This window comes from Episyrphus balteatus, chromosome 4 (genome assembly GCF_945859705.1).
Source record: "Episyrphus balteatus chromosome 4, idEpiBalt1.1, whole genome shotgun sequence".
Lineage (NCBI taxonomy): Eukaryota > Metazoa > Arthropoda > Insecta > Diptera > Syrphidae > Episyrphus > Episyrphus balteatus.
This window is the reverse complement of record NC_079137.1, coordinates 30,323,458-30,334,728: the sequence shown is the minus strand read 5'-3', so window position 1 is coordinate 30,334,728 and position 11,271 is coordinate 30,323,458. Positions and strand designations below refer to the sequence as shown.

Sequence of the window (11,271 nt, the reverse complement as noted above, 5' to 3'; positions counted from 1 at the left end):
GATTATCATCGATTCGATTATCGTTTTCAAAATTACGGAATGACCCCCCTGAAAACTCCAAGTTCAAAATTTTAAAAGCCAAATTTTGATCAATCAGAAATCAAAGTTTTAAAGAACGAATTTATTACACCAGATCTTTACAGCGGTTAATAGTTGTCGGCTCTCGTAACGCTGTACACCTTCTGGAGTTTACTCCACATTATCTGGTCTGCTAGTTGGTGTTTGAAGTGTAAAGGTTGCACTGGTGAATCCTTTGGAAACGTTAAATAAAACGTATAAATCTAAATTTTGCACATGGACTTTAAGGTCTCAAAGAAGTCTCATGACACCAAAACCAAAGATTCCATTAAATCTTCAACTTCTCACAATAATTGAATCTTCAAATAAATCATTTAACAATAATTAAGGAAGAAATTAGGCTATCTCAATTATAAAAAATCCTTCATAAGAATATGATGAAACTAACCTACCTAACCTAACTCATTAATGCGGTCCACCGTTCGCAGCTCTTTCAAAATATCGTGTCCATTATTTTCACCCGCTTATTGCCGCATCAAATTCATTCAGCATCCATCATTCCCAGCCGAGTAAAGTGCCGAACCCCAAATTCAGAAGGCAAAACATTACACCTACATTATCTATCTACTTTCGTCTTTCACCACACCAGCCCACACCACTTACACCTAAATGTTGCCTTTTAAAATGAGAACAGAAAACAGCGTTGTAATCATCATCATCAACCCTCATCGCCATATAATCCACCCCACGACCACCACGACCCACCAAACCCCTTCTGCATAATAACGACTAACAACAACAACAACTGTTGGAGCTATACAAAAATACACATCAATGACATAACGGAATGTGTTTGGACAAATATTTGCAACAAATGTTTTGACAGAGAAAGAGAGAACTTCTGTTATGTTTGTAGTACTGTTATACCTATATATCAGCACATCACTACATCAGCAGTTATCTAAACACAAAACAGGGTGGCCATAGTGGCGCAAATAATAGCTAAACAGACACAAGGTATCTGCTGTGTGCAAGGATATTGCTTCTGCTGATGCCTTAGCATTTGCAATAAAAACAGTATTATACCTCCTCGATATGGCCTGCTGCCATCATCGGCAGCTGTGGGGTCGTTTCCAACACCGGCTGCTGTGCCTGCCATCCATCTATATAATTCGACCAACACCAATTCCTCTCCTTCGGTTCAGAGAATGGGAATGAGAGAGGCCCGTTCGTCTGTTATCAACACTCGTGTTTTCGATGTTTCCTCCTGTTCAACAGCTGTTTGCTAGATTGCGCAAAATCCAACCACCATACCCCCAAAAACCAACACATTCAAAGACAATACAATTTCTGCTGGAAAATAAAAGTTTAGACAACAGAGTAAAGTATAAACGGTACAGAGCAGAGCGATCATCCAAATTGAAATCACTTCGAAATCGACCTCGGTACTGTGAGCAAGGGAACTCGCTTTCCACGATATCAAGTAGGCAACGTAGTTTGTTGACTGGCAGAGAAAATACCTACAAATTGGTGTACTGACAGAATATAGTACTCTCTATTTCATTTTTGTATTTGTAGTGTTTTGTGGAATACGCGCAACGGAGCGGCGACGACACGGCAGCTCCTTGTCTGAAACTCTGAATCTCAACACTCTAGACGACTTGCACACTACATCCCCAGTCGAATTTTGACTGTGGAACGGTACGAACGTTTCGTGTAGCGGATAAATACCTACATACAGAATTTTTTTATTTCATTCCGGTGGCGGTACTAAAAACCTGTTTATCCAGGTAACAGTGAATAAACAAAAAACAAGCAAAGATACTTGTAAAAAAAAAATTTCTTTTGTGTTGGATAAAATAGTGTTGTACTAAGCCAAGCGAGTTCAGTGTAAAATACGCTGACTTTGCAATGTGAAAAAACGCCAAGAAAGAAAACAATTATTCCAAGACACTGTGTTGGAATAAGAAAGATTAATATAAATAAGAAAACTGCATTCCAGTGAACACGTGTTTCGCGATTGAATCCATTCAACTACCGCGAATGGTTCGTTGATCCAATTAACGCCTGTGTTGGGCGCGCAAAATTAAATCCGCGCTAGAAAATATAAATACAGTTGGTCTATGAATTCTTATTGGTGAATTATAAGAAACAAAAACTAATTTGAGAGAAAAAAAAACACAAGAAGGAGAAAGAGCATCATCTGTCCGGTTAATTATGGTGAGTCAGCATTGGAATGTCGTGTTTGTTGAAATGTATAAAATGGAATGCAGTTTTGTATCTGCAAAGTGATAAAAGTAGCGACATACAGGGGCATAAGCGAAGCGGGTGGCTTCATCGCCCGGCCAGGGACCTTTATACAACTGTAGTTGTTTTTTCAGTTTCATTTGGTGTTGTGTTGTTTCGGTTTTGCCAGACATTTGTGCAGGTGGTTTGAAGGTTCTTTGCGGCTTTTTCAAACATTTTTTTGTAGGTACTGTAGATATCCAACACTCACACTCACACATACATATCTTATGCGAATAAATTATTGTTATTTATCTTAATTATACAGCTGTTTTGCCGCAGATCTGTTAATTTTGTGCTGTGTTCTGTTTTATAATACCGACGACCAGCCGCACGTGTTCCAAAAAAAAAAAAAAATATGGATTCTATTTTAATTTTGGCAGCTTGTTTTTTTTTTTTCTTTTGTTTAATATTTTGGTAGGTATGAGAGAGTGTATAGTGAAAAATGGACTTTTTGTCGCAGATGTTTTAACATTAATGGGATCAATTGTTTTTTTTTTTTTTTATTTTTTTGATCAAGAATAGGTAAGTTAGGTCAGGGTTTTTGAGAGATTGAACACGTGAAATAATTAATAAATATTAAAAAGGCAAGGGTAAATAAAATGTAAGTTGTATATATATCGATCGTATTTCTTGTTAATCAGACGTTTATGCATATTTTTAAGAGACTAGTAAGATTACTTTTCTCAAAACTGGTTTCTGTACTTATATACGGGTACCTATTTCCAGCTAGCCAGGTAGGTAGGGTAATAAAAATGCATCTCCAGAGAAAAACTGGAATTCTTTTCTTGAGTGTAGGTACTGTGCTTTACTTATTCGTATTGTTAGACATGGTTGGGATTGAAGTTACTTGCAAAGGAATCAACTTGGTACGTTGAACTGTTTGTTTTTAATTCTTATTGGAATATTTGAGATTATAATGATGTTTGAGAAATACCGAACAAATAATTTTATTTCATTTGTTAAAAACAATGTTTTTGTTAAAATATCTGTGTACCTTAAGCCTTTATTAACAAAGCCTCAAAATTTTAAAAGATTTATTAAAATGCTAAAGGCAATTTAGTAATTTACTAAGTTAAACATCAGTCTGGTTTTTGACTTAGTAAGTTACTAAAATGGCTTGAGCATTTTATTTAATCGTTTAAAATTTTGCACTAAAGATATCAAAAAGAATGTTCCTTTTCCTTGTATTTGTAAACAAGAGCTAGGTAAAGAACATTATGTACATTTTATGAGGTTCTTCCAAACATCATTGATAGTGCAGAATGTAGGTAGGTAGGTATTTTTTTTTTGTAGGTATATCGGAATTTCGTGCGTTCCTTCTACTCGTAACATTTTTACCCAAATTGTTGGGTGTTTTTTTTTTTTTTTTTTGGTCCAATACGTTACGTCTATTGTAAATTGCACATACCTTCATGCCACTGTTGTTATATAAAAATTGTAATAACTAAAACAGCATTATTTTTACTTGCGATATACATAGATACTTATATCAAAAGGGGTTTATGGAATTAATTTTTTTGGACCATAAATAACGGTAACTGTCATATAACAATTTTGGAAAAGTTTAATGTATTTTAAATGGTTCCTACGATCTTGATTTGAAAATTCAAGTATTAGAGATGAAAAAGGTTTTTTTTTTCAAAAATAATTTGCTTTATTTCAACGATTTTGTTTTTAAACAAAACCACTAATATTGTTATTCAAAGATAAAATTTTGAAAAAAAAAAAAATTATTTTTGAATTTTTAAAAATATTTTGAAATTTTTTTTTTGAAAAAACTAAATTTTCGAAAACGGGATATTGCATTTTTTTGAAGTTTTGGTTTTATGTGTTGATTAATAATTGCTACAAAATGACATGCCAATTTTATTTTAAAACTTTTTTTTTCAAAAAATTAGTTTTTTTTAGAAAATGGTCCTAACGATTTTTAATTTTGTTTTCTTAAAATGCATCTTTGTAAAAGAAATTAAACTGCATACTTTTTTTGGAGCTCAATTTTATTTAAAAGGTGAAGCGATTGAAGCTTAAGAAATACATGCAAATATTTTTTTTTGTCTCAGATTTATGTTAAAAAAACAACGAAATTAAAGAGAATAAACAGCTTATTCTTACTCAATCAAAAAGAGAAAAATGCAATTTTGTGACTTGAGACCTAATTACCTAACGGTAAAGAATTTAGAGCTGCCAGTTCAGTTTTAATTAAATAATAAAAATAATTAAATATATTTGTATTTATTTGAGAACTTACGAAGTATTAATTTCCCAATAAAAAAAAAAATTAGAAATAACTAGGTACTATAAAGTCCAAATTAAAGGAATAGTTGCGGAATGACATATTCAATGAGAATTCATTGACAAAAATACAAATAACACTTCAACATCAATAGCTTCACACAAAAATACTGATGAAAATTGTTATTCATATTTGTATAGTTCGAACAAATGAAAATCAAATAAGCAAATCAAATAGGTTGGGTAGGTACCTCTGCTTTGTACGATAATACAACGCAACGCCTCAGTTTTCTTTCAATTGAACATCGCATATAATATCAGTCTTTTCAACTTATACGTTTTAATTTTATATTTTTGTTAATTAATCTAGCAACTCCAAGTAAAATTCAACAAAATGTTTCACTTCAAAAGAAACGAAGAAATTAAAGAAAACATCTTTACACGTTTTAAATTTATCAAAGAATGTATAAAGTACCTATAATTATTTTGGAGCTGTTTCTGCAGCTGTTAACATGCAAATAACCAATGAATAAATAGCTTCACATTCGAAGACAAAAGGTTTGAAATCAAATATTTAATTTGTTTAAGAAAAGAATAAAAAACACAAGGAAACTAATGTTTCCTGGTATCTTAATACCTATTATGCTAACTTTTTTTTTTTGGAAAAATGTAATATGACGATATTTATCTTTCTGTAAATTTATTGTTTAGCAGCTGAATGAATTATTTGTATTTTTGTATTGAAAGTTATGCCACACTGTTGTTTTTATCTGACCACTCAGAGAAAAAAAAAATTGTTGTTTGCTCAACAATGCATTCTTGAATAAAGTTAAGACTTCAACTCTTGCTTCTGCTACACCAATTTTACTGTTGACAATTTTGGTTTTAAAAGAAATAAGTTGTTGGTTTAACATTTTATTTTAAAAATGAGAATGTAGGTAAATATTTCTTTTTAACACTTCGCATTCTTTAATTAAGAATAAGTTGTTGGGAATTTTTTAACCCACATAATATTCATGGGACAAAGTATAAAATGAGTGACGAATTCCGAAAATCTCAAAAAATTAAACGACTTAAATAAAAAATATATTTAATTATAAAAGATAATGTACATTCAATTATTTATGTACCTACCAGTGAATGGGTCATTAATCATTATTCTGCATTTTAGAATTCCATAGCCCCAAAATTCTGTTTATATTAATTAAAAATTCTTTATATAAATCTGTATTACATTATTCTCCTTTTCTATTAATTTGTATTCATAATATCACCGAAATTCAGAGTGATGAATTTTAAAATTTCAATTTTTCTGAATTCTTTTAATATTTCTGAAACTCAAATTCAATATTCTGAAACGATATGAGAAATATCGTTTTGGTAATTAAAACTAAATCTGCACTTTATCCTCTATCTTTTGTCATTTACTGAAATTTGGAATAGGTACCAAATTATGAAATGCAAGATTTTGGAAACCGCGTCGTGGCAATTTTAGAACTATGCCAAAACCCAATTTTGTACAAGGACGGTCGAGGCTGCCTGGTCACACAGTAAATGATGTATTTATTGCTATTTGTTTCTAAATCCTGCGAGATTGCAATCATTGGATGCTGAGATATAGATGATCAAAGACTAAACCATAATTTTGGTTCAAAATTTGATTTCTTAACCATAAGTGTCAGATCAATTTTTGTTTCTTCAAATAGAACAAACACAAAGTAAATTTAAAAAAAAAAATTTTATTTTGAAATCCAAAAATTTCATTTTTGTCTTGTTTTTGGAAGAAAACAAAGAAACTGTTCTACGGTGCAGGTGGCCGTGGCACAGAGGAATAGGTAGATGACTTCAGAGCCAGACATCGTGGGTTCGAGCCCAACGGTCGGTACCGTTAATTCTGGTTTAAAAAAAAAACTTGTTTCATCATAAGATAAACCTGATTCAAAAACTAATGCCTGTTTTATTAAGATCATGTTGGATTGTTACCTCTATTTGTTTTTTTACGAATGCATAACTAACTAAGATATCGGAATTAAAAAAATCGTCAATGAACCATTATGAAACTTCAAAAATATCTATGATAATTTTTTATCGTAAATATGTACATAGTTGCGGTCTTAATCGAACTGAAAATAAGGATAACGAATTTAAATTCAGTTTTCATTGTATACTTAAAGAAAAACCTATAAATCACTTTGAGTTAAGCACACGTAAAATCATCACACCCTTCGGTGTGTCGGTCAAAAAAAATAAAATCAAACCACATGTGTTTAATGTCCTCAAGTCCATAGCCAAACATTTATTGTATAGCTTCTTTAATATTTCAATCCATAAAATATGAAACACTCTTTGCAAATCCCCTATTTTGTGTGCTCTCCAAATGTCATTTTTGCTAGAAAGAACAGACGAGAGACGATTAGCAGAACAACAACGATGCATATAAAAACATCATCACATTACATTAAGTCCTTAAATTTGCAAAAACACAGCTGAAGCAATAATTTGCGGTATAGAATTCGAAATTTTGCAGAACTTCCCCCATTTAATCGAAACAACCAAAGAAAACTACCCTTATGTTGCACTTTTATAATCGAACATCTGTGGTCTCCGTCTTCTTCTTCTTCTTCTTTTTCGTCACTAAAATAACCCTTCCACATTCTGTTTTGGGATCTTAAGCTGAGCAAAGGCAAACCCTACACACAAATTGAGTGAGCTTTGCAGAATAATTCACATAAAAAAAAAAACAACTTTGCAAAATCCCCCCCACCGTAATTGTTTTACTTTCTCTGTACTTTTCTAATAACCGTAAAACTATGCATCCGCCCGAGTTTGGTTTTTATGCTCTTTGCGGGCCTCATATGCGCGTTTCCATTCACCTGTGCCTGCGGATGTCACATCATTAGTCTTCGTCTTTCTAGCTGTACTTTCCCATACCAGGCGTAATTGTTTGTGTGTCAGAAGTGGGATATATACAATCGAAACACCCCATCTGACGCCATTCAGCTCTCCTCTTGTTGTTGTCGTCGTCGTCCTCGTTCGTCGTCATCGTCAGCAAACGAAGCAAAATTGCTTACTAGCTAATCACGTGATTGATTGATTGTGTGTGTTATATACGAGGAGGGTGTGAAAACGGTTCTTTCTCTAACACAGGAAGGACTAAGCCAATTTGTTCACAAGGATCGTTTTTGGGGGATTTGAGGGTATGCGATTGATTGAACTCGACAATGGATGGGATGGCGGCAGCAGTGCAAGGGTGCTGGTTTGTGGTGTCGACATTTGACGAGTTTATTTTCCCCAAACACAAAAAAAGTAAAAGAGAGGGGGGGGGGGGGGGGGTTTAGTAGAATAGGTTAGGGTTTTTCTTTACTAATTGGCTAGAAATTTGTTGGTATAGTTTCGCGATGAATTTGTGCCAGGTGGTATCCACATTGAGTACAAAAATAATGAAAAGAAAAATACTGTTTTCGATTAAGCAAGCACCTGAGGGCCTTAAAGTTTTGACATCAGTTTGATGTCAAACTGAAACCTACCCAAACCACCTACTTGAGAGGACTCTGAATGTCCGAGTTGAATATTCGCCTCTATCAATGTGTCAACATTAATTGCTGTTCATATCCTTCAAGTTGGCAGCGGTCGGTGTCCGTCTGGACTGGAGTTAGCCTCTGTGTTTGTATATAGAAAAGGTTAAACAATATCCTCTTTATATTCCAATATTGATGACCACACACAAGGAGCCTCAAAGTGTGTAGATATAAATTATGAATGTAAATTGAGGAAAATTGATTTAAGATTGGCCATGTTCATTAGAATATAGAGAAAGCTCATATAGAAGATATAGAACGCAAATGCACAATCGGTCTAATTTTCTCTGATGGACATCAAATATATGTATGTACCCATATCGTGAATAAGGATGTGTTTAGAGTGAGTGGGAATTTTGCCGACATTGGCAGGTTGAACAGACAAATGAACGTGTGGCCAATTACACTTGTCATTTGGGTTTCTTGACAAGGACATCACATGTCTAACAATACCCAACTTGCGATGATTATTGCCAATGAATTATGAGGATACCTATATACGAATGTGTGTGGCTACAATTTAGATAGATTTGATGTAGGTATATGTACATAGCTTTGCAATATATTAGCTGTATTCACGTCTTTTAACAATTGGTACTAAATGAATATTTGATTATGAGAAAGAAGATAATAACCACAAGTGTTGTATACTTAAAGAAAATGAAAGAAAAACCAAATGGTTTAGTAAACAATCATATAATATAATCCTTCAAAGGCCATCAGGAGTCGATGATCCTTTTTGTAAAATCTACTCAGAGCCGGTTTTAGGGGGGGGCAGTCTGGGCCGTCGCCCAGGGGCGCAAGAATTGAGGGGCGCCGCAGGCGCCCCGAACTTTTACAAAAGTTATATAAATAACGAAGTCTTTTCAATCGATGTTTTATTTTTTTTACATTCACAAAGGCGCACCAATTTTTTTCTATTTTACATTTTCAACGGCGCTCGTATTGTTTGTCCTAAACTTTTTGAAGAATGAAGGCGCCCCCCAATTTTGGGTTAATTTATTTGGATTCCGGAAGGACAATGGTGTCCAAAATCTTCGTTCATCTTTGAAGAACAGGCGCCCCAATTTCTTTTGAAAGACTAAAGCAATCCTAATATTTAATTTTTGCAAAGGTGCCCCTATAATAATGAATAAGGAAAGAGAAGGGAGACGGACAGAATCCCGAAATTAAAAATCCAGAAAGCCCAACGAACAAACCTTATAATAATAAATGTATGTTGTTTTCGATTGGCCGTCCGGAAGCGCCTGGAATCATTAAGAAGCGTGCTACAAGTTTTTTATTCTCCTACTGAAAAAAACAAAATATCTGATTTTTCACCAATACAGATATTAAATTTTAGAATTGGGTGGAAGCGATTCGAAGTTTTTTATTGGATTTCAGAATGAGTGAATTATTGAGTGATTCCAATCGAAAACGACATTAATGTACCTAGTTGAAAAAGTTTTTGAAAAAATATTGTTCAAATAAAACCAACTGTACCTAATCTTTAAATGTGTTTAAACAAAAAAAGTCTGAGATAAAGGTAGTCTTGTCAATTGAGCCTAAATGACATTAATAATTAATTTTTTTTTAAGTTAACCTTTTTAGGTTAATACACTGCACATTTTTAATAAATGCATTAACAAGTACCTATATGAGAGGTAAGACATAATCTGCTTTTGCTTTTTTTCGTGATTTTAAAAAATTGTTTTTAGATGAATTTTTTTTTAGAGGCGCCACGCATTTTGATACTGCACGTGTTTCTAACAGTAAATTAGTTGAAGAATCAGAAAATGAAAACTGTTTTTCAAAAAAAAAATTGTGGGCCTGGAGATTATCGCTCAAAATTGAAAAATAGTGAAAACTGATAAAAATACAAGTAGTTTCAAAATGATCTATTTACCGTATAATTTCAAGGTTTGAAACAACTTTTTTTGTAAATAGGCTTAAAAGAAATTGACACACAATATGGTACATTAGTTTAGCGAAAAAGAATTGAATACGATTTTTTTGACAAAAAACATTCCATTTTAGTGACTTTTTATGTTCACATAAGGTTTTAACTACTTCTTCTGTTTGCCTCTGTTGGCGGATAGGTTTCGTTAGATAGTGTTAAATCTCAGCAATAGTTTTCAAAAAAAAAATCTCACCCGAAGACGTCCGTATTCGGTTTTTATAGCAATTTCAATCTGAAAAAGTCATTCCAAAAAAGCAAAAAAAAATAAGCAGCTATTTTCGCCAGACAAATCTTTCTAAATATATTTTGGTATGCTTAATCTGAATGTGAAGTTCGTTTTGCGAAACAACCCAAAATTTTTGATAAGATTGCAAAAAAAAATTTTAAACCCACAATTTTAAAGTTTTTCGCAATTTAGTCGCTGTTGGGATCAGGAGTTTGTGTTAATGAAACCTGCATTGCACATTTACCTATTAAAACAAATGTTTTTTCACTAAGCCACTTTTTTGACTTTATTTATAACTATCGGAATCGGAATACAGTAAAACTGGTTATTTGAAGCCTCTCTTATCTCTAGTTCCACTTGTCTCAAAAAAAAGATAGAATGATTTAATGGAATGTTCCGCTAATTGAAGGAAAAGTTTAGGCTTGGTAGCCGTTTAAATTTTAGAACTAACCAAGGAAAAAAGTTTCCAAAAAAGTTAAATTTTGAAAAAAATGTTATACCTACCGTTTTTGGATATTTTTCCTTTTTTAAAAATTTTTAATTTTTTTTTCGATTTATGTAAAATTTAAACGGTATTTATTAATAAAATGTTCAAATAAACTCAAATTTGATTTTTCTAGTAAAAAAGTGATTGGAAGTAAGTCATTTACAGCAGCAAAAACTTGATTTCAGATTTTTTAATATAATTTTTTTCTGAGTGGTCGTGGCAATGGTTGGTCATTGATGCAGGTTTGTCTTGCTATTAGCTACCTTTCCTGTAAATTTCATGAAAATTGGTTCATTAGTTTAGTCTTAATTGAGTTTTTTCCGGTCTCCCATACAAGGTGCCCCACTGTGCGCCACTTGCAATCTTGCCCAGGGGCGCCGGTAGTGCTTAAACCGGCACTGAATCTACTCCTGTTGTATTATTTGCTTTTGCGTAAGTGTGTTGTCTAGCTGTAGAAATATCTTCAAATTTAACCGGAAATCAGTTTACGCAATTCTATCTG

General features: G+C 32.9%; 1 protein-coding gene across 1 annotated transcript in view; it reads left to right on the top strand.

Annotated features, from left to right (window-relative positions):
* Window positions 1-1,414: 1,414 nt before the first annotated feature.
* Window positions 1,415-11,271, top strand: part of LOC129920119 (protein CBFA2T3) — a 44,759-nt gene continuing 34,902 nt past the window's right edge. Inside the window, exon 1 of the mRNA XM_056001328.1 lies at window positions 1,415-2,238. Coding sequence (XP_055857303.1) covers window positions 2,236-2,238 — 3 coding nt within the window. The 5' untranslated portion in view covers window positions 1,415-2,235. The remainder of the gene's footprint in view (window positions 2,239-11,271) is intronic.